At 34.9% G+C, this 25,569-nt stretch overlaps 1 protein-coding gene across 1 annotated transcript; it reads right to left on the reverse strand.

Annotated features, from left to right (window-relative positions):
* LOC126821689 (angiotensin-converting enzyme) lies at positions 1 to 25,569 on the reverse strand. The gene is made up of 13 exons (XM_050550162.2): positions 25,141 to 25,569; positions 16,659 to 16,823; positions 14,310 to 14,397; positions 13,483 to 13,626; positions 12,242 to 12,433; positions 11,024 to 11,118; positions 6,423 to 6,592; positions 5,273 to 5,397; positions 4,269 to 4,367; positions 2,939 to 3,083; positions 2,324 to 2,422; positions 1,568 to 1,690; positions 1 to 488 (listed from the first exon to the last, which is right to left on the reverse strand). Exons 1-13 carry the CDS (start codon positions 25,324 to 25,326, stop codon positions 230 to 232), a joined length of 1,890 nt encoding a protein of 629 aa, XP_050406119.1. The 5' UTR covers positions 25,327 to 25,569; the 3' UTR covers positions 1 to 229.

Raw genomic sequence — 25,569 nt, forward strand, 5'->3', positions numbered from 1 at the left:
ATTCGTTGTCATTTTATTTTAAATACATAAAGTTTAAAAATTACCACATTTACTGAAGAAAGATGTTTTTAATAAAACAAGGGAGGTCACTCTGAGTATACACACTTATAATTCACGGGGAATGTCTTGAGAAATAAGATTTATTATTTGTTCTCTCGCCATTTAACGAAAACTGATACTTGAAACGATGTAACTTTGTCTTTGCTGCCCTACACTGAATGGTATTCGTTTAGAATATGACCAAAGCTAAGCAAGTCAGAATGCCAATAAGACAAAATCGAGCAGATATTTGTGTTGAGTGACCAGTAGGTGGCATGGGACATTCATCTTCCCAACCAATAGACTCATCCTGTGAATTTTGTTCAACTAGCCAATCAATAAGAGGTTTGAAATATTCCATGAGAGGTGCAGCGTCCATTTTTTTCGAGCCTACTATTTTCTCCATTGCGTATTCCCATGGTTTTGATGATCCTAATTTTAACACATCACTGAAAGATAACAACATTTATGGTGAAATACATAATTTAAACGCCAATCGTACGAGTCTGGGGACATTTCTAGCTGTTACTGTGTTACTATTAGTCTTAGTAACTCCCCTTAAAAGGCCTCGTCAATGGCCATCTTCAATAGGCTCGACCTCTCTTAAACTCCATACATCTTATCAGGCCCTTCACGTAATGCCTTGCATATTTCGTCACTAATTTCTATTGGTCACTGACCCAGCTCGGGTCCTTTCAAATTCCTCGATAGAAAATGTCATCTCGCGCTTTCCAGCTAAAATATCTACCTGTGATAATCGAGTTGCAAAGTTCAAGGTTCGTTCAATGTCAAGGTTTCCGTTTTGGTCGCCATGTTTAATTTGAGTGTGTTTGTTTCACGACCTCTGATTAAACAAAGCTATTATTCACGTGTCTGCGGTAAAGGGAGACAACGTACCTATATCTTCGGTAATTTCAGACTATGGTAGCAACGACTAGATGTTGTAAACTCGCGGTCGTTGTTCAGGAACATGGTCAATGGCATACAACATGGCATATACGATATTTAAACTCCCTTTTTAAGAATATCAATTTTGGATAGGAAACTGGTTGATCGGTTTACATGACTTAGATTTAGAATCTAGAAAAAAACGGGATTATTACAAGCTCGTTTCTCTGTAGCTGAGAAGCTGGTGGAGCAAATAAATTATAGGTTTGTTGTCTTGTGCTCAAGCCGGCAGAAAGCGATTGGAAATAATTACTTTAAATTATTTAGATAAAATTATAGAAGACTGAAAGAAGACATGTATGTTGAATATATTTATGTCCTCGATGTTGACGGACAAAAATCAAATATTACCCCAGTCACGCGATAATGGGGGTACAACATCAATAGAAACAAATGAAAAATTTGGACGGCCATAAGTTCGTTTAGAATAGAAAAATTTGAATACATTTTGGGACCAATAATTATATGATATCTGAGTACTTTTAGTCGTTCTGACCTTTAATCGATTTGGCCCTTAAGCCATTATCCTGCCTTACATAACTTATGTTCTGTTAATTTTGTAATTTTTCATGGTACAAACCTTAATAATTTTCCTGCCTCTTTAGATCTGTATATATCACAGGTATGAAGCGGTCCTGTTTGATTAGCTGCCTTACATAAGGCTTTGTGGAACTGGAACTGGATTACAAAACTTACAAAATATCTGAAACGCAAAAACATAACACATTCGGTACACAACCACACAGTAATAATTTTGCAGACAAGGTAAGATGCGCCTCCCAGCAGCTTCCTACGCTCTCCATTTCCCGATTTTTTTTTACCATCTTTTAAGAGTTTTATCTAATAAACACAAAGTTTGTTCGTTGGTCAAGTATTCAATAAACATAAGTCTAAAAGTAATTTTGTGAAACACTCAAAATCGATAAACATCATGTTATACAATTGGTAAAAAAACTAACTTTGCGAGTACAAGTTAATGTAGGCGGACTGGGCGACAACAATATCCTAGTTTGTGAACTCCTCAAATGGGAGATGCGTATGCGTTTGTTCGTCTTCGCGTGTGCAGAACAGTAGGACATTAAACAGCATTGTCCTGTTGAAAGGGACCCTATTACATTAGACAAAATACAGCCTCCTGATAGTGTATTTAGCTGGTATATATGGTATTACCTGGTATACAGTGTATATATTAGCTGGTATATATGGTATTACCTGATATGCAGTGTATATATTAGCTGGTATATATGGTATTACCTGTTATACGGTGTATATATTAGCTGGTATATGGTACTACCTGATATACGGTGTATATATTAGCTGGTATATATGGTATTACCTGATATACGGTGTATTAGCTGGTATATGATATTTCGCACCTGGGTCAAAATCATCTTCACTTCTCATTACTGGTGGTGAAATTCCTTGATACTTACATCTTAAATAATGAAATATAATAATGAATGAAAATGATTACAGTATTACAGGAGATCAACACATTAAAAGGGCGTCTGAATTTTAGGTCCGTGCATGTACAACAGTTAGCCTTCATTTCGTTAAATGTGAAAACTGCCATTGATTTTTTTTCTGGTATGACCATTGCCCATAATGACTTATTCTTTGAACAAAAAGGTATGTATTGTTTTGTCTACATATTTTGTGAATGTATTTTTCCGACTATTTCTTGGAGTCATGATGGCTTAGTCAATAATGCAGTTATAGCACTAAATGACAGCCACCGAGTTGGATCCCGATGTTAACCTAGATGGTTTCTCGAAATGTTCGACAGTTCATTGAAATGCTATTTGAATTCTATATTACGTTAAAGTTGAAAAAAGTTAGTTTCCGAAATTTAACTGCACTTTAACAGTGATGTATGCATATTCATATCAAAATATGTCTCTGGTACATGGGGGTTTAACTTTCATGCTTGTCCGATGAACAAATTAGTTACCTGAGTTGCCACCATTTTTCGTTATACTGAGAAGGTGGAGTCTCTCCGCTAAATACACTCCATCTCCACTGATCCATCAAATAACCAAAGGGTAAAAAGGCGATTTTATCTAAAGCCATACTTAACATAAAATTAATATCACTCTCTAAAGATAAAAAAACCGACATGATTTCAAGATAAACGTCACATTTATATTAATTCCGAAATTAATATCAATCTCTGAAGATAAAAAGAACATAATGATGTACAGATACACGACACGGTAAATTGAAATTAGTTCTAAATTGGTTTTAAATGTATGTATAATTGCTAGTTGCAATTAGTTCTGAAAATAACTCTATCTTACTCTGTTGGTTTGCAGTTAGTCTACAGGTGGTTTAATTTCCTGATATATATAATAAGTGCACGAGAATGTATTTGAATTTAGTAGCAATTAGTTCATACAGTCGTTTTTATTTCCCTAGAAAAAATTATAAATACAGAAGAAGTGTAGCTTTTACTAGATGGGGGTGGGGGATCATTAGAAACTTATATACTACTGGCCAAAATCCACTTTTCCATCAAGGCTTTTTGTATCAACACATACTTTTTCCATTACATCGAGAATGTTCGTTTTAGAATATGCAAATTAGAGTATCTTTATTCATAGTATATTTTTTACCTCATGTTACCATGTGGTGAACTCTAGGTAGTTGGAATTCAATATAAGGGTAGGCCGTAGCGCTACCCTCCGGCCAAAGTTTGATTCCTAGCATACTGTATAGCGTAAGCCCGTCTTCATTAGACCAGTCGGTGCAGAACAGTACAACGTTAAACCCCATTTCATTTTATTTTATCACGGGAATGAATTTGCAATGTTTATGATAAATAGGGGTGTTGGTTGATTCTAAAAGCTAACTGACATTAAAATGTATCTATGATAATAATTTATCTCTAATAATTCTGAAGAGTAGATCATCATGAATTTTAACATTTTCCAAAAGATAACTCCCACTTTATGTTAAATTATCTATCGGTAAATAATTTAGATATTCGTTTCTAGGCGTTTTTAAAATACTAATGGGGTTTAACTTCCAATTTTTTCTGCCCCATCTGGGCTAATGAAGACGTGCATAGGTCATGTGAGGTTTGCGCAGACTGTGGTGCCGTGGTCTACTCTTATTGCGAAAACCAACTAATGTGTACACGGACATAGGTTTTTCATTCCATCCGAACGAGTAGGGGGTGTTTTCTTGCCAGGAAAAACCATGCCGGAAAATCGCTTTAACCTTAGTTTATCAAAGTGTATGCTGACATTTAACTTTATTCACATATATAAAATATGTCTTACCTTTATCATCAACCACGTTTTTTAAAAGGTTTATTTTCTGTAAATGTTTGGGTGTAGACACGGATAAAGCAAGAACATCTCCCACAGCTTCGTGGAATCCTATATTAGCAAAAGGTTAATGGTACAATTAATCTCATTTCGAATGGCATAAAAGGGTAATATTCAAATTCCGTTATCATAAATTGGTGTTAACTAAGTGTGTGTGCGGTTGTTATGTGCGTACAATATGTTAGCATATCACGATAGTCTTATGAACTTGGTAAAGTAAATTGTCAAGAACTTTTACAAGCAGGTGTAAAGGTCCCCGAACAGATATGCAGTAAAATGGCATCAAGCTGAATACCGTTGTACCAAGAAACTAGTCAGAAATTGAATGATAAGCACATCGATAAAAAGAATATTTTTCAAATTATTAAGTATCCTTTCAATATACAAAATCTAGCGGCTAATCGGGTGTTGCATGACGTAGAGCCCTCAACCGGAAGTAGCATATTTGCGAAACCGGAAGTAGTAGTACTTAACGGTAATAAGGTCTATGCTATGTTGTGGTAATGATGCGGGGCATGGTATATTTACTCCCCGTGGAGACCTGGTATTACTTCTATTGTGTATCATTGCGTTCACTTACTATTAACACGATTATTTCGTTTTATGAACGCCTTGTCTCTCATAAGCGATCGGTATTTATTATTTACAATCTTTGTATTCATATCTCGTTAAGGACTCTGCAAATTTTAGATTTTAAAATCAATTATTGATCGTTACCAAAAGTTTTGTTTTAGGCTAGAATCCTGGTGCATATCCTAATATGTACATCGCATTTGCCGGTTTGTTCTCGTCCAAGCTAAATATTTTTGTTATAGAAGAAGTTATAATATATATGTCATGACAAGGTATAAACACACATATGATGGACTTTTATAAAAAAAAAATGGGGTAAAATATGTATGCACTAAACATAAATGAAACATTTGAACAATATATACATTTAAGTATATAAATACCTGGATTTGCACCATTTTGAAATACAATAGGTTTATCTTTATACATAAGATAATATTCTACATGTCCCATCTCATGATGAACTGTAATCAGATCAGACATTGTTACATCAGTGCATTGTTTTACTCTGAAATAATAAACAACATAGTTAAATAAGTGAGGTCGCGGTAAGTCTAGAAATCATCGCAAATTATTGTAATGCGATAAAACCAAATTAATTAACCGGTATTGTATCCGATTGAAAAGAAAAAAAATCAATATGACCTACATTTAGACGACGAGACAGCTATTTGGGTCATGAACTTCGATATTAAAAAAGGCTATAATATCCGATCACGTTCGAAGGACATTGTATCACTTGGAATGCTTGTAATTGTTTGAATATTTTACAATTGTGATACTACATGTTATAAATACGAGATCCAACCATAGTTATCACCAAATGTTAACATATGGGCGTCTGTGTGAATATTTTTATATCTGACTCCTTGAGTATATCTTTTTGCACTTAAGATCTTCAAAGAACAGAACACAAAAAAGTATTTGTGATTAAATTCTATCTATACTGAATGATGATCCCCACAAAACTGTAACCAGATAAACCACAAGGAAACACCCTGCACAAAACCAACCCAGTCCTCTGTGTACATCAATATAAGATTTAAACTTGATGATTGAAGCGTGCAGTATCAATCTAACAAAAAAAAACCAATGAATGCCTTATTGTTTTGCCATCTTATATATATTTTCGCTTTATAAAAAATGTTTATAAAATAGAACGGCATCACTTGTTCAATTCATTTGGAGGTTCAGACGTTAAATTAAATTATGAATGATAAATTTCAAAAATAATTTTTTTTTCTTTTTCGTAAGATTAAGGAACCTAAGGACTAGGGTCCCAAATAAACACGTAGACTAATTAAATGATATAACCTTTCATTCGCTTGTAAAATCTATTCATCTAATTATTAATATGATCTATATGAGGATTATTACAGTCTAGATCATTGAAGACAAAATATATAATAATGTTCTCCTATGTTCTCTGCAGTAATTGGGTATAATATTTTACTAAATTGTAATGAGTAAAGCTTTAAAGACATCACCAGGGCATCAAATTCTCGGAATTAAGTTTCTATATTTTTAAAATACCTGAAATCTTTCTTATTGTAGAAATTCCAGGCCGAGGCGTGACATTGAACTTGTCGTCCTTTTGGCTTTTCTATCATTGAGTGTTCCCAGAATTCTTTCGGCATTTTTAACATTCCCAATGATTGGAAGAATTCGTCTGATACTTGAAACATCTTCAGTGCCGTATAATTCTACAATAATAGTAAATACAAAAGCATGGATTACAAAAATATGAAATACAAAAATGCATGGTAATTAAATGTCTATAAAAACATAAAATACAAATATTAATTGAAAACTATCTGAACATTCAAAATTTAAATTAGCATCCGTTATTCCTTGAGATTTTCCAGTCTGGTTATTCTAGTCAGTGGTGAAGGACGGAGGACCTGACAGTGTAAAACGTCTAGTCCTTCGTTCGAACGGAACAGGGCGGGAAGGGACGAAACTCCGAGGTCTTGTGTATACCATTGGCAGCACGTTAAGGATCCCCTGGTGGTTAGAAATCGAATAAGAGTAGGTCGTAGAGTCGGTGTCATTAGGGACCTTTCGCTTCGGTACGAATACGAAAACGAAAACGTCATCGATTCGTGTGTACTTGTGACGTCAATTCGTAATGAGTATTCGGCCAGTGAAAAACGTTACGCGTATGGAGCTGGATTTACGTACGTACGCAAACGAATGTTTTTTTGTCTCATATATTGAATTTTCCACCGTTTTTCGAGGCTTTGTGTATATTGTTGATTGTGTAGAGTTTGTAGAATGTGCTCAAAAGCAATATATCGATTGTAAACTTTGCCTTGACCAGAAGTTCATGGAGTGGAAATTAACGCCATCTATAGCTAATATCGTACGTTGGATTGCGAAACCGCGTGTTCGAGGATACGAAAACAAAAACGTAAACGAACATATGTTCGTTTTGGTGTTCGTTTTCGTACCGATGCGAAAGGTCCCTAATATCCCGAGCAGTCCATATTATAATCGTATCAAAAAATGTGTTTTATTCAGTTCTTAACGATACACCATTCAAGAGCTACATTACCAATTAAGGACATTTGTCTGACTTCAAATATTATGTAGACATTTATTACACAACACCGAGATATTGAATTGATTAGAACCACCTACCCATAAAATAAATTAGCGTTAAAATGGATAATCTGGATTGTGTTTATTATGGTAGCAACTTGACTTGACAATCGAGGCGACCTTGTCAAAACCTCAACCCTCAACACATACATGTCACGTTTCAAAGTTGAAGGTTTTTTTAGGGGAGCTAAATCTCTTTCTCCATATTTTCCATAATATATTAAATTAAGAACTCGAAATAAAATTCAACATTTGTCCATTTCTCTAAATATTGGTGTTTTTATCTTGCCATAAAAATACCCAATATAAAAACAATGAACATTTTATAATCACTATACAAGTGTCGTGTATTCTATGGTTTTGGGTACAATAAGTAATTCTAATCACAAAATGTACCCAAAACAAAAAACATACCTTTCAAGATAGTGCCGAAGTAATTAGTAACGGCTGATTCATCAGCGACAAAGTAATAATGAGAACACGTAGAATGAGTTGGTAAATTAGAAATTACAAAAAAGCTTTTAAAAGTTGAATATAAATATCTTTATATATATTCATATTACATCAATGTGTGCTTTTAGACCCCATTTGTCTATTGTAACGTTCCAAAGAATAGAGTTATATTAGTCTTTCAAAAACGATTAGAAAACTTATTTCGGTGCAATATGTCCGTCGGCAATACTATATACCGGAAAACACCAGAAAACACCAGAAAACAACCGGAAAAAAAACGGAAAACGCCATTTTATACTGAATACCGGAAAACACCGGAAAAACACTAAATACCGGAAAACACACAAAATACCGGAAAATACCCTAAATAGGTAACCCGGAGATTGGCACCCTAAATAGGTAACCGGGAGCCTGGTCCTCTGTGTGGCTGGGTTAGGGTTAGGGTTAGGGTTATTTTCCGGTTTATAGTATAGCCCTTCTCCGGGCTACTTATTTAGGGTGGTTTCCGGTATTTAGTTTGTTTTCCGGTATTTAGTGTTTTTCCGGTATGAAGTATAACATGGTGTTTTCCGGTAGTTTTCCGGTGTTTTCCGGTATATAGTATAGCCCTATGTCCGTCGCAACACCTTGAAATTAATTACAGAAGCTCAGATATTATTTGTTGAACCGACTTACATTCTGTTTTAGTTTATAAGCAATAAATGTCAGGGGCATTTTAATGATCTTATAGCCTTAAAGGAGCCGATCCTCAATGGACTATTTGAGTGAAAGAAACCTTTATCCTTTTGCCATGCAACTATCTAAAGCCTAGCTCAAAACCCGCCGTACGTGTTTTGACACGCACGGGTCGCAGGGTTTGGTAGCTAGCAGACCAGACGCAAGAAACTGGGTGAAAATGTTGTATATGCAGGACCAAAAGTCTCTACGATCAGTCTGCGATCTCCACGGTACCCAACACACGCAAATGACGCAAGAAACCGGATGAAAATGTTGTATATATATATGCAGGACCAAAAGTCTGCGATCTTTCACGGTGCCCAACTGCCAGTAAACTGCTGGTTATATACCTTTCAACTGGGTCTAAACACACGTATGGCATTTTCAAGTTATCTTAATTTCGCTGACTGATATAAATATATACATGTGGAATTGATAGTCTTTAATTAGTGCGTACGTGTTTGGAACAAAGAGTATAGTTGAAAAGCCGAAATCATCTATTATCAAAACCAGTTATGGTCAATAAGTTCACTGCATCTAAATGTTCGTTTAATTTGATGAACGGTATAGAGCACTTTGTCACAGCAGTAGCATGTACTGCGGGTTGTGGGCTAGGCTTTACCAACAATTTTAACAATTTAATTGACCAACATAAGATTTAACCATAGATTGGTCAACTTTTCGGATTTTTTTTGTGTGCATTCAATGTCTGTAACTTTGTCTCAATGTCACCTGACCAACATTTGAAAGAGAGAAAGGGAAATGGGGAATAACGTCCACTCGAAACAAACTAGTTCATTTCAGGACTAACATGTGATTGCGCGTAGGGGTCTTTAGCAGTAGAATGAAACTGGAGGAGCCGGAGAAACCCCAACCGGGGAACCGAAACCACGCCAGTGAACTCAGTGACAGACTTTATGATACAACGCGCGCGCTAACCATTCGGCCATCCAACCAATGCCCCCCCCCCCCAACATTTAAAACCTAATATGTTCACCAAAGCTTGACAAGTACACACAGCGTAAAAAGTACGTCAACATGCCGGTAAACAGGTTGCCGAAAGAATGCGAATGCAGTTCTTGTTGCCGTGTTGATGAGAAGTTAACTAACTTTAAACAATCAGAAATCTGCTTGAAATCAGCTGCCATATCTTAATTTCTGTTGAACCAGGTATATTGACGAAATGTTGGTCAACATATTCAAGGGATATTTCGTTGCACGTCAAATTTGTATCCAGCTTAAAGAAAGGTAGGGATAGATCCGTCCCGTTAATAAGGCCAGGGATTCTTTACTTCCGTTCAGTTATAGATTTGTTATGCAATTATTGCGATCTGTTCCAGTCGCTCTGGTGGGTGGGGGCGACATGCTCACTGAAATTTATTTCTATATACAGTCATTCCTTAAACTATGTCATATCTCCTTTATTTTATAGAAGTTTGAGATGTTCTTAATTATTATATAAACATAAAATTTCACCATTACACCCTACTTCGAGCTATTGCCAAGTATGGGTCATCACAAACATCGATAGCGTGTTTTTTTAGCTTTCTTTCAAAAGAAAGTTAAATTCAGGCTTTGAATTATTTATGACCACGTTATTATACTCATAAATAAAACAGTCTCGTTTTATGATAAGAAACCATGTACCTTTAAAGCCTTCGATGTGAGTTTTATTAGGTGTTTTTGAAGTGCACCGTATTGAACTTGACCTGGCTACCCTCGGCTGTAGAACAGGGAATAGTTTAACATCAGGTAATGGTATACGCGTCATGATTAGGACCATATGTAAGTAAAAACACATGGAAAAACAAAGCAAATCTTCGATTGTTGACAATGAGGTGTTAATAGAATTCTTTTATTATCTTAGACAGATTTTTTATGTAATGAAACAAATAGTTTTTGTGTGTGATTTTTGACTTCTGGAATTCAAATAGAAAAACAAGAAAACGTAAAACTGTCTAATTACTCATCAGACTGAACCTAAGCCAGCCAAACTCGACTGACATCACTATACAAACCAATAATTATTAAAGATATTTTTCTTTGATAGTAAATATAAGGTCATTTTCCACCCAAGTCTTAATTTTATATACAGTTTATCTTATAAGATGTCTGACATTGAGTCAGGTGGCGCGGTTTCGATCCCCTTACTGGTACATGGCAAGAAGCAGGGTCGGCTGTCAAACTCAGTGGGTTTCTAGCCCCCCCCCCTCTCTCTCTCTCGCTCGCTCTCTCTCTCTCTCATGTTGGTTGTGGAGGATATTCAACGGACAGAACGGATTACCAGGAGTATATGACGTCATTTCCACAAATTGTTAGAATGGGTTTTATCATCTGTTAATTAAGTTTTTATTATACTCTACCTGTTCTTTCATGGCAGGCGTGACATCCACACTTTCCTTATCATAAGGTTGTAAAAGATCTAATAAATTACTCCATTGTTGTGACCACATGTTTCCTGTAAATAAACTCAACATAGGTAAACATGTATTTATGGAAATATATATGTTTATAACACGTGATTGTACTTACAACATGTATATTTACACTGACCCTGGCGATTTATCATTTGTTAGGAATTAGGTTCTAAGCAATAGGACTACAATCTCAACGGGTATCGAATTCCAATATTTAAAATTCTGACTTTAATTCAAAACAGACTAAATTGGCCATATTTACGTTCTAAAAACATAAAATGTCTACGATTTTAATTAAAATCCTGATCAATCAAGCTTGTATTTACTTTGGTAATGACAAAAAGAACACCATGTTTGACATTTTTGTCATTTCTTTTAATTTGTTTTGACAACGTCTCAAAATCGAAGCGGAATTTGTTATCTTTGTCTTATAATTACAAAGCTTAAAAGCAGAAACCAGAATCGATATCAAAAAGCCACCTAACTAAATGTAGAACAAATCTATTATACTATATGTGTATCTCTACCTATAGATAAATACTCTCAGATTCTAATTCAATTTTTAAATTTAATTCTGTATGATGAATAAGTCAAAAGATAAACTAATCGACTAAACTGAACAAGCATTTTTGTTTATTGCAAGCTATGGAAACTTCATGTTATTCATCGAAACACGTTTTGTTATGATATAAAGATATTAGGAATACTTCTATAACAATTAAGATATTTCAAAGATACTACAATTTCAGCTGATCATTTGAAATGTTAAAACTCAGCATAATATATACCTTTGGATTATAAAAGCACAATGAAAACAATTTTATTTACATACAGATTGTAATAAAAATGCGATCTAATGTCATCAAATTGATCGACATTCTTGATTATGGGGTCATGAACAGAACCTACTGGCCAATGGAATCATGTTGAGGAATTCTTATTTTTTGAGCTTGATATGATAATTGCATGATGGTATCTGCTGTTGATAGTGTGCATAAATACTATTTTTAAAATATAAACATTTAACGATTATTCTGTCACACTATTTAAATTTATCTGTTTTAAAAAATATGGGCGTTTACATAATATAGTTCAGATAATATAAAAATGACAAAACAATGATAAATATAGAAATTTACATTGATACTTGATAACTTTACTCACCAAATAAATGGGCTGGTATGTGACCCGAGGTAGGAAATTTATCCTTTCCGTAAACCGACATTAATTTTCGTCTCACAAAGGCGTGTAATTGTTTATATAAAGGGCCCAGTTGAATAAATAGATCTTCTATATCTTGTTCAAAAGTTTCACTTTCGTATTTAGATTTCCAAGCCGCTGCCGTATCGCTATAACCTGATAAAAAGAACAACTATTGTTAAAGGAGCTAACTCACTATTCTTTGGCACCTAGAAATGGACACGCATATAATAATGTAATATAAATGTATATAAATTGATTTACATTCATTCGTTTCCGTTTTTACTGTAATTTCTAATCAGTTATGTTCGGCGAAATACGCGAATTGAATGACAATTTGGTTATTCCAGTCAACACCGATAGTATTCTCCTACATAGGATATGTTTAGACTCGTTTATCGAGCCGCTTCATACAAATGTCACTAGAAAGCATTCTGGCACGCGAATCGTGTGCCAATTTTGAAATTTTCATTTTGTCTTAAATATTGGATATCAGCAGTCCTACTTTTCACGGTAAGATAACAACATCAATGTGGATTTGAAATGACCAATAAGTCGTGTTTGCAATGTCGAAGACTGTGGAGGATATTGAGTTAAAGACATGGCTTCTTTAAGGCCAGGGTATAATAGAGATTACCAGAAAAAGGTCGACAGTATAATTATCCGCATCTTTTGAAAACCGTTTCTATTCTTGAACATGCTGACTGTAATAAAAGACCCGCATTGTGTGCTGTGACTATGTGTGACTTATCGCAAGTATGCATATGTACTGCATCAAGCCAAAGCTGCATCCTTTAAACAAATTAGTTCACGTTTTCGTAAAAAACATTCCCTGATCTTTAAACTATTATGCTACTTTCGATATATGGAATGAATTGTATTTTGTTTTCGTCTTGACAATAACATATCCACGGGACTATTTCAATGAGCAGATGTCTTTCACATAAATGAATCAAAATTTTTCATGTGGTCCGCTATGAAAAAGGTTACCTTGGCTTTATGCGATGCTAATATCCAATTATTACAGGGCAGATGCATTTACAATTTTAACCATTAAACAAGTGTACATTTTATCAGATATATTGAGATTTTCAAACAGTTTTCAACCGCCAACTCAACTGAGGATGGGCCTTAACTTTATGGTAAAGTTTTATTGCAATTTTATACTGTTATGATAATAAATTCTATTATGTAGCTAACCTTACCGCCGTCTCTGTGGGCCTCATTTATTAATTCAACAAATTCAGAATAAAGATTTTTAATTTTTTTCCCAGTAACATCTCTCCATGTTACCCACACTTCTTGTAACAAATCATAATCACGTGATGTAGATAATAACCTCGTAAGTCCTATAATACAATAAAATAATGTTAGATAGAGAAAGTAATGGCAAATATATTAAACTAGGACAAATCCAAGGTAAAGAAAACAAAAGTAAAATGCGTTAGCCTCAGAAAATCATTAGAAAATTAGTAGCTAGATAAAGTAAAGGTAAAATTTATTAACCTCAGATCAATCTTAGGTAGAGAAAGTAAAGGTGAGATACATTAACCCCAGACAAAACTTAGCCAGAGAAATACTTTAACTTAAGACAAAGCAATATTTAGCTATAGCATGATAGTGACTAAATATTTCCATTTCCAAAAGATTTGCGTTTATGCAAAGAGGCCAATCTGATTAAATTCCAGATCTATATTTCGTTTCGTTTTTTTATACATGCGATCTGACCAGTTGTAGTGCGTGTGTGTGTGTGTGGGGGGGGGGGGCAGGGTTCATACGGACGGCATTTCACCCTATGACGTCAGTCATTTGATTAACCAATCAGCGTTGATGCTTCTAATAGACACTCGCTGCAACAGACCGTTTCGTTGGCTAATCCATCACATCAACCAGAACGCGGGTTATATAACAACTCTTCTATTGTAGTAAAGACAAGTAAAACGAAATTTTGAACTATAAAAAACGAAACGTAATAGGATCTGTGTTTTAATCGGATTGCAAAGAGACAAACTGGTTACAATAAATATATTACCTGGTTCTAAGGCATGACAATCACCGGTTGATAAACACACTTTACCACCGCTGTATATCTCTTCCATTTCAGACATTACATGATTTAACTACAATATAATATAATAAACTATACAGCCTTTCCATTTCAGACACTACATGATTTATCTACAACATATTATAATAAACTATACATCCTTTCCATTTCAGACATTACATGATTTAACTACAATATATTATAATAAACTATACATCCTTTCCATTTCCGACAAAACAGGATTTAATTACAATATAATAAACTATACATCCTTTCCATTTCAGACATTACAGGATTTAAATACAACATAATTTCGGCAATACTATATACCGGAAAACACAGGAAAACACCGGAAAACAACCGGAAAACACCGGAAAACAACGGGAAAACAACCGGAAAACACCATTTTACACTGAATACCGGAAAACACCGGATAACACTAAATACCGGAAAATACCCTAAATAGGTAACCCGGAAACTGGCACCCTAAATAGGTAAACGGGAACCTGGTCCTCTGTGTGCCTGGGTTAGGGTTAGTTTCCGGTTTATAGTATAGCCCTTCTCCGGGTTACCTATTTAGGGTGGTTTCCGGTATTTAGTGTGTTTTCCGGTATTTAGTGTTTTTCCGGTATTCAGTATAACATGGTCTTTTCCGGTAGTTTTCCGGTTGTTTTCCGGTGTTTTTCGGTGTTTTCCGGTATATAGTATAGCCCCATAATTTAACTCCATAATTCGCCCATTTAAGATATAACATGATTGTTAAATCAAAATCAATACATTATTTAGATATTTCAGACATTACATGATTTAAATTCAATATAATTTAACTCCATAATTCGATTATATCAGATGTAACATGATTGTTAAATCAACATCAAGGCAGGGTATTAGGGTCTGGCAAGGGACGGGGTCTAGTCGTTTGACTAGAAACGAAACTCCGAGGTACCTATAAACGACGGAGTACATGTTAAATAATCTTTGGCAGTTGGAATTCGAGGAATATTGGGAATTAAAGGCAACCCAGGCAATATTTCCCTCATAGTAAACAGCATGGCGTATGTGTGTCTTCATTAATTCAGTTGGTGCCGAGAAGGAGGACGTTAAACTCCATTCATTTCATTTGGTTAGAGTATAATACATGTAGACGTAAAATGATTCAACTAAAATAGAATATATGAATATATATGTTATAATCCCTTCAGACGACACGATTTAACCAGAATGCCGTATTATATATATTTCTTCAATTCAATTCATAATTATAATACAATATAAAATAAAATAAAACATCTTCTGTGCCGTTGTATATGTCCATACGTATTTTAAGCAAGCTTGTACATATCTAGAGTTATATAATACAACTTCAAATTAAAAAAAAGAATTCATCACAAACTAGGATTTACCTTACTTAAAACCAATGTATACATACGTAATCTTTAATTTTCCGGTGTGGCTCCCCCTTGCCAGCGGTGCAGGACGAAAACCATGACAAGGACAACTATCTAGTCGTTCGGATTGGACGAAAAACTGAGGTCCCGTGTACACATTGGCGTGCATCTAAAAGATCCCTTGGCAGTTGAAATTCGATACAAAAGTTGGCCGTAGCGCCGCTGTCCGGGCAACATTTACCTCATAGAGGCGTTTCCGTCTACTCTTCATAGCATTCCAACTGTCAAGGGTCTTTTACGCACAGTCCACTACAATAGCCCCTGACAAGTGGGAACCGGGCTTAAAATGTTAAAAATAACTAAAACAAAACAATTATTATAATTAGGTCTAGATTTCCGTTACTTCTTAAATTGGCATGTTACAAATTTATATAATCGGAGAGTTCATCAAGAAGTATTGAGGTTAAAATTAGGTTAATTAATTAAGAATTTGTGTCAATCTTTTATTAATCACTATAATTTACATTAGTTGCTGTATTATCACCGTTGAACTAAAATAGAAATGCAATGAAATGGAGTTCAACCTCCTACTGTTCTGCTACAACGGGGCTAATGAAGACGGTCATACACCATACAGTGTGCTATGAGGGAAATTTTGCCCGGACAGCGGCGCTACGGCCTACTCTTATATCAAATTCCAACTGTCAAAGGTTCTTTTATGTGTACGCTAATGTGTACACGGGAACTTAATTTTTTTGTCCCATCCAAACGACTATACGTTGTTCATTGCAAGGCCCTCTGTCCTGTACACTGACAAGTGCTGAGAACCACGCGGGAAAATCCAGATGAGCTTTCTCGGCCAATGTCAGGATAAAACACGGTACCTCCAGGTTAGCGAAACGACGTCTTACTCACTGAGTCGTATTGAGAAACCATAGATGCTTACCCTCTGTAATTTTGATTCATCTTTCATTGCTGCTATTCCGATATGAGATATCTTCCTGAACTGTCGAACTATATATGGATCTTTCAACTTTTCCCAATCAAACCTAGTATTCGCCCTTTTGGCCCACTCTTTCTCAATTTGAGCAACCTCTACACTTTTATTGACCTGAAAATATAGACAACAATTTTCAAAATTCATGCTTCATGCTTTCAGGGGCGTATGGTTCTATTCTTTGGAACCTTACAATAAACGGAAATGTTCTATGAACAGTCAAAATCGAACGGCAGTCTTGAGTTCATTTTACTTTTTTTTAATCATCATTTTGTCGTTTGTGCATCACCATTACTAATTACTTCTACATCGTCTTGTACGATATGTTTTTCTCTATTCATTACAAATGGCGCTCGAAACCATAGAGCAATCGAACCCTGTACTGATTTTAAAATATTCTATACACTTTCACGGCAAGATATACAACATCAATATTTATTAAAATGAACCAATATTGAATTCTAATCCGTGTTTTTAATTTCGAATACTATGAAAAATATATTGAATTAGAGGTTTAACCCCTTTAACACATATTGTATTGCACCTACTTTAAGGCTATAGTAGAATAGATTTTGTTTGTAAAGGATACTATAATTCCCGTCTTTTCATTTATATTTAATAAAACGTTCAAATTATTAACCAGAAGCAGAACAGTGGGACGTTAAACCCCATTTCATTTCATTTCATTTCATATAACAAAATAACACTGTAACCCGGGTATCGTTTAATCTTGCGCATTTGTCCCTATTTTTTTCACATTTATTCCATACCAAATCTTTAAAATCGTCTAAAATCAACCCAAATCATATAATTTGTACTTTTGTTCAGTTTAAAGCTGACCGTTTAATTTTGATAATAAGTGTTCAATTTATAAGCATTTGATTTTCAGATCGCTGTTCAAAAAACCCCATCCCAATTAAAATGTAAGGAATTGCTGATAAATACACTATTTGTAAGCAAATGAAGGGGGTCTTATCTACATAAAGCTTCGGTCACTTTGAGACTAATATTATGTAACGGGACGAAGTTTATCTGGACATTTAAAATCCAACTGCCAAGGTATCTTTTAGGTGCACTACCAGTTTGTACACGGGTCAAAACGACTAGACACAATTTCCTTTTATAATATCTGCACCACAAGCATCGTCTATTGAACAGTCCCTAATCACTCGACCACTGCGATCGCCATTTAAGTATGTATAAACTAGTTTTGTCATTATTGTTGTACATGTCATTGTTTCTGGCGTTTAAATCCAGTAGTTGGGCAGTTTTTAATTTACTTTATCTCTCTTTTTTGTCCAGTTAAAATGTTCAATAATTAAGGGTGCTTGTGGAAATGCTTGTGACGAGCTAGATCTTTAATAAAGATATGTATCACCCAATAATACATCGCATAACTGATATCTCAGCGTTATCTACTGCAATACCTTCTAATACTTTGAAGATAACTGCCTTTCCGTTCGTACGTGGGGCTTAATGTCCGCTTTCACCGAGACTGATATCGCACATAAATTAACTACTTGTTTTGATATAAATTTATATGAAATTTTTTTTAATAATTATGAGATTCCCTAAGAATTTAACCCCATACAGATTCCAAATAGCGGCTTGATCTTAGGTCTTGGTGTTCTGACTTTATTGTTAGGCGAGCAAGCGTCTGAACAGCTGGGGTTTTAAAGTATAGGTAATGAGAAATGAATCTGAAAAACTGAAAGTATTTGTATTTGTGGGAATCAGTTTGGTAAGAAGTAGTTTTGTGTCAAGTGTAATTATCTTAGTGTAAAAAATAACTCAAGTTGTAAGTAAGTACTAAAGGAAGTAACTACTAAAGTTAAATGGCTGTAATTAGTATTAAAATCATGCTACTTAGACTTACCGCAAGAATAAACGCAATTAAATAGTGATGATAGATGATGAGGAAACTAATCTTAACCTATAAAGTGTACAATATCTAAATAGGAACTTACGTTGGTATTTTCGAAAAAAAAACCAGGAGAATGAAAGTCCTAACAGTTTTCATAGTAACTACACGTTCAGCTAGTTTAGAGAGGTCGAAAATAGCCCCCGCCCCCCCCCCCCGCCCCCTCCACCTAGTAGTCTTAGTTCTTTTATTGCCAGCTGTCTGCAAGCCATTTGTATACAGACAAAATCATTTATTTTATGATCAGTAGTGGAATACCGCGTTTTATCAGTGAAATAAAAGTGTTATTCCACTGGCTAGCAGTAGTCCATGTTGTTTTTACCTAAAATGATTGTAAAATCATAAAATAAATAGAACATATTTTATTTCATCTCTAAGCAAGAAAACGTTTATATTTTCACTCATGCTACGCATTCGTGAAAATATAAGTTTTCTTGCTTCTCGATGAAATAAAATATGTTATTCACTCTAAAACGACAAATATCCTCCATATATTCTTGAGTTAAGTGAACTAATTATATGATAAATTTCAAACAAGATGTTAAATAGGGAAAAAGTATACTGTTCGTCGTACACGACATTCCCCCCCCCACCCACCACACACACACACACACACACACCACACACACACCACACACACACCATTGTATCTATTTTACATGAGGTGTACCTTATTTTCACCTTTTAAACACATTTTGTGTGGTATGTTAATGTTAACATTTCCTAGCAAGAGAAACTACTTATAGTTTTAGCTGTATAAATATAACGAAGAATGCTAAAGCCCTTTAAAAATAATGTTTCAAAATATTTAAATGAAAAACAAAATCAAGCGTTAAAGTGGTTTAATTTCAGGCAATTTCGTCTTAAGATAAATATTCTCTTTCATATTTTGACTTTAATTCATTTTATTTTAATGGCATTAAAAGAGATTTTCACACATTCTTTATAAAGTTTGCCCAGTTACAACATGAAAAAATCAACGACGGGTTTACAAGTTCATTAAAATTAAAGTGTTCTTTTGAACCTGGGGATGGGTGGGGGGATGAGGTAAGTTTTAGATCATAGGATCTGTCATTGAGCGGTTTTGACCAGAAGACTGTATGTTACAATGAGTAGGTTAGCTTGTCCAGCATCTAGTTTTCTTTCATTAGTTTTCTTTCATAGTTTTCGTTAAACCCCTTTTACTTTCATTATTTACTAGCTGAAAAATGCTGTTCCAAAGTTACTAACGAAACGAACTGTTTGGTTAGCGTGTTCTTGGATTCGATAATGGCCAAACTAATGGTAAGACGCCCTCGTTGCTTTATAATCAAATTTGTATAGCGTATGTTAGTTAGTACTAAATATTATATAAATTAATTACTCCGTATTTATTCTTGCGCCTTCCAAGAAAAAAGATTTGCAATAACTCATATGTCTTGTATTTAAGAGAAACATTGGTAATGAATTTCACCTGGGATGAAAGTGAACCTATGGTTTATTGTAATAATTAACTCTACCTGGTTATAAAAGAGCTAATTATTAGTGTTTTGATGGGGCGTGACAGATGCATTAAATTAAAACTTCAAATTTATATGATTTTATAACGCTTGTTTTTAAAACAGTATTCCTTGTCAAGTGAGTACCATGCTAAAGAACGGCTAATGGATTGCACTTACTTCTCTTTTTTTATTTCTTAACAGTGTACTTGCTGTGAGTACGAGAAATGTTTGATAGCAAATAAATTGACAGGAGATATCTTTGTGGTGGTCTATAAGAGTGTTCATATGCTGTCTCTATAGGTGGGGGGTGGTGGATGGCTGAATGGTTAGCACGTGCGCGCTGTATCATAAAGTCTGTCATTGAGTCAACTGGCGGGGTTTCGATTCACCGGTTGTACGTGACATGGTAGGGTCGCCTGTCCAACCTCGTGGGTTTTCTCCGGGTCCTCCGGTTTCCTCCCATTGCTAAAGACCCCTACGCGCAAGCGAATTATGGAAATAAAATTGAACCATATGTTAGCCCCGAAATGACCTAGTTTGTGTCGAGTGCACGTTAAACCCCATCTCTCTCTCTCTACTCTCTCTCTCTCTCTCTCTCTTTCTCTCTCTCTTCAGTGGCGAAATTGTCCTCATTTTATAGTATCATAATGACCAATTAACATGAATGCTATTAAAGTCTCATTAATCTTTATTGGCAACAGAAATTTCCATTACTAGGATTTGTGTCAAATGTCCTGATTTTGATAACCATCGGATGAGGGTTAGTGTAGAGGGATAGGATCACGAAGGACCCGGGGGTGGGGGTATTTTTAGTGTACATCATACACCTATCTGTAGGCCATGATGTCACATTATATACGCGCGCATGGGAAGGGGGGAGGGGGGGTCAGTATCTAAGACACATTTGAAAATCCGTGTAAAAGCTACTATTTTAAACATAGATTGCGTCTGGTAAAATACGCCCAATAAACAAGTAATGAATGGCTTTCAAGGTATATAATTTAGAAATGTTATTTGCCATGCTAAAGAATCTAGTAAAACATCATAAATATTTTTTGGGAATTGCGACACTTGGGGGTTCCTTAATCTTGAAACTCAATAATGGACGCTATCGCAAATATGTGTCTTCTTTTAGTTTTAGCAATCTAAATATGTTAAATATATTTCCAGTAGATCCTTTCATGCAAATATGTGTCTTCCTTTAGTTTTAGCAATCTAAATATGTTACATATTTCCAAAAGATCCTTTCATGACAATCTATATTGCGGAGGGTTTTTAACATTTATGGACGAGAACTCTGAAATGTAGAAACGGGGAAACGTCTCTCATTTTTTTTTATGAAAAGGACGACACTTGTATTAAACCATTATTTTAAGATATTGTAGCTTATTAAATTTTTCCAAAAGATCTTTTCGTGACAATTTTAATACTTTTAGACGAGAACTTGGAAATGTAGAAATGGGAAACCAATTTTCAGTTTCATTCTGAAAAGGAAGACACTTGAATTGGTCAATTATTGTAAGATGTTGTAGAATTGTTTTTATTTTAAGTTAAAAGAAAATTAAAAATATGATATTTCTTATAAGTAAAATTATAGAGTGAAACTGATTACTAAGTTTGCACTAAATAAAATAAGAACGAAATTATGTCCGGCTCACCGCAAGTTTTACAGTCAAGGGTGTGTGTTCATCAAAAGTCACAGTAAGCTGTTAGCACGAATTATAAATGGTTTGTCTGGTATATAGCCACCCCTTTCACCCGTTGCTTTAATAACACGGAGACATTTTTAGATTTAAAATAGAATAAGATTGCTCGATCGTGAATACAAGGTTAATTAAATCGTATGAAACTATAAATATTCGTATGCATATGCATGAATTAATATGACATTGTTGTTAGTGTATTCTGGTGATGCGGCCAGGTTAAGTGAGCCAATAATGCTCATTGTAAATGTCAATTCTCGAATTCAGTGAGATTGTCCCTTCATGCTGGTTCTTTTTTATTTTGTTTTATTCTTTAGAAATTAAATTCGTGTGGTGAAAGAATAACCCCCCACTCGAGGCCATTATCCAATATCCATGTATATTTAAGTAAAACGCAGCCTTAAATAAATAAATGGCCATTAAATGAAAATAAAGGCATATGTATGACAACGTTAATTCCAACCAGTACGCGGTTTACATGTAAACACTGGTACAGTTTTTTTGTTGCTACATTGTTATGCATTAATTTTGTCTCGATCTTTACGCCCCTCCATATGAATACTTTTCACCGAAATCCAACGGCCAAGAGTTCTTTTACGGGTTTTGTCCAATCCTAAACGACATTCCTAATCGTGCCCACTGTCCTGCACCACAGACAAGGTGGGGTCAGTAAACCAGCGCGTTACTCACGGAGCCACCGTGGTTCCAGAGTTTACCAAACGCTGTCACAATTCGTGTTTGTAATCAGAATAGGCGAATCTAGAATGACTGATTTTCTGGGAGAGAACGATACCTTTTCTGTGATACATTTGACGTTTCCCCGTCAATGATCTAAAGACTGTTGGCTTGAATAACAATATTTAATATAAATTTTCTACGGTGGCTGATTTAGGACATGCAAAAAAAAGTAATATCTCGAGCGCTCGAAATACGAAGTCAAGCGCTCGAGATAATTAAGTCGAGCGCTCGAGATAATTAAGTCGGGCGCTCGAGATAATTAAAGATACATTATGGGAGATTAGATAAACCGCTGACAGTTCTCACTATAATAGTTAAAAAACTAAATAAGGGAATTTGTTGAAATTTTCAGTCAAATTTATCCACTCTGAACCGAGATTTTAGTGACTGAATTATTGACCTAGCCTCGATCATCATTACTAAAGTCGGTACGATAAAAAACATAGCCTCTATTATCCATTTCACAATTAAATCATGAATGAAAGATGAGCAGCAAATCGGACCCTAATCCAATAAATATCACAGGGTAGCGTTGACATCGAGAGTTGATTATGGACTGGATAAGTTAATTATTGTCTAATTAATAATTTAGATAACATTTTAGGCTTAAAGCAAGACCTGCAATAGGCAGATTTAGCTCTTGAATAATGTATCTTTAAGTCAAGCGCTCGAGATAATACAATCGAACACGTCTCAACCAATGTTTCAAGCTGTATAATTTTGTGCATTATTTAATGTTCAACTTGTAGAATAAAGATATTCATTTGTTCGTTTTTACAGCCCACCCAAAGCTGCAGTGACGGAAAATCCAGCCAAAATTTTAATCTTAAATCTGACAGGCAATTGAGACGCATATACGTCGGAATAATCTGTACAGGAATAAATATCTTTCTGATGTAATAGATGTTGCTGACTTTATTAATAGCAACTTGGGCGGCTCTTGTAACCGACTTGGTTATCGAATGATGCACCTTAAATGTATTTTGGCTGGATTTTCCATTAGCAGAGAGGATGTCAGAATACTAATAATCATTTTGTATCAACAGGGTGTAAAGATATCTGCCAAAGATATTTTGCTTGAGGTCCTAATTTCATATGGCACTTTGATTCCTGCGACAAGTCACATAAGTCACTTGAAACGCGACAACCCCTCTCACATCCCAGATTACTCACTCCTTAACATGGACGGGGGTAGATATAATGGGAAATATTTAGTGGTGGTGTTGAGCATGGAATGGAGCGTTGGGTGTGGTGGATGGGTATCCGCTCCGTCAATGCAGCTTTGGATGGGCTGTAAAAACTCGGTTGAGACGTGTTCGATTGTATGATCTCGAGCGCTCGACTTAATTATCTCGAGCGCTCGACTTAATTATCTTAGTATCGACTTAGTATCTCAAGCTATAGCTTGAAACGCGACAACCCCTCCCACATCCCAGATTACTGGTGGTGTTTAGTGGTGGTGTTGAGCATGGGATGGAGCGTAGGCTGGGGGCGCTTGACTTAATTATCTCGAGCGCTGGACTTAATTATCTTATGTCGACTTAATATCTCAAGCCGCTCGACTTAGTATCGCGAGCGCTAGCGATTTTTTTTTTTGTTTTTTTTGTTGCATGTCCTATATCAACCACCGTAATATTCGTTCTTAAAATGAACGCTTGCCGATATATATCACTCTAACTTATCGAAATAAGATATTTGTTATCATTAACCGAATAACTTTATTTCTAAAAAAAAAAGCTGCCATACTTCATTACCTGTCATATTTTATGCTAAATGACTTAAACCTGGCAGAACCAGATTGTAATATGATTAAAATACTTTAATGAAACTAGTTTGCATGATGGATAGGTAAAGTATATTAAATACGTGGGCACTTTTTGTCAAAAGTTTCTAGAAGTAAGAGAATTTGCGTAATAATAATCGAACATCTGTTATATAGCAAATGTACAGCAAACGTTTGGTTACCTAATGCGATCTCTGCAAATTCGAAATTGTATAAGGTAAAGTAAATTAATAATTCAGTAGCACCAAGCCAACTTCTATCGGTGTCTTAGGGCAGGGTTTATATTATAGATTTTTAAACGGCTGTCTGTAAAAATAGTAAAAACGATTGGTTTGACATCGTATTCAACTATCGACATTTCCAGGTTTTAGGCAATTGCGATAAGAACAAGTTTTCAATATTGTGAATTATTTGACTTTACCTATATATGATTTGACTTGAAATTTATGGTGTTAGCTTTAGTCTTGAGACTCCGAAGTTGATGCAATGTAAAATACATAATAAAATTTATTTTATGTATAAACATCACAAATCCCCCAGTATAGCATCAACATCAGCAATCCTGCTTAAAGAAATTTGGCCCAAAAGAAAAACGACCGTAAAAATAAATGAAAATTGGAATCAGATAGTAAAGTAAATATAATATATTAGCTCAACCGTCAGTGTTAACTCAAACGTTATTTTATTTTTATATCATTAAATACAATTCTAATCATTATCAACATTTCCAAACAAAACCGTTTAAACTTATCTTTTAATAGTTGATTCTAATAAAAATAAAATATAATCTTCTAAATGTACTTGCCATTATCTGTCTATTGTGTTCTGTAATATTTGTATTAAAGTTCCACATTGTTTCCACATATTCGCTAAAAAAGCGAGTCGCTTGATTATTATAATCATCTAAAAAATTCTGAGCTTTCGCAGGATCCGTTGATTTCTTGCTCAAAACATTGACCAGTAGCATACAAAACACCACACCGTGATACATTCTGACAACAAGTGAAAAACATTGAGGTATGGGTCAATCCGGTCGTCAATCTGGTTTCAATAAAAGCTGGTCCACATACACTTCATACACGCCGCCCAATTCTCGGCTATTTATTTCAAACTGGCATAGCCTCCACTGGTCACCAACCTGTCTCAAATATTTACAATCCTTCCAGCAAACTCTTCAGATTACACAACACTCCAGTTATTAAGAGGCTAACTCGCAATACATACACGAGAACTT

Source organism: Patella vulgata, chromosome 5, assembly GCF_932274485.2.
Source record: "Patella vulgata chromosome 5, xgPatVulg1.2, whole genome shotgun sequence".
Classification (NCBI taxonomy): Eukaryota; Metazoa; Mollusca; class Gastropoda; family Patellidae; genus Patella; species Patella vulgata.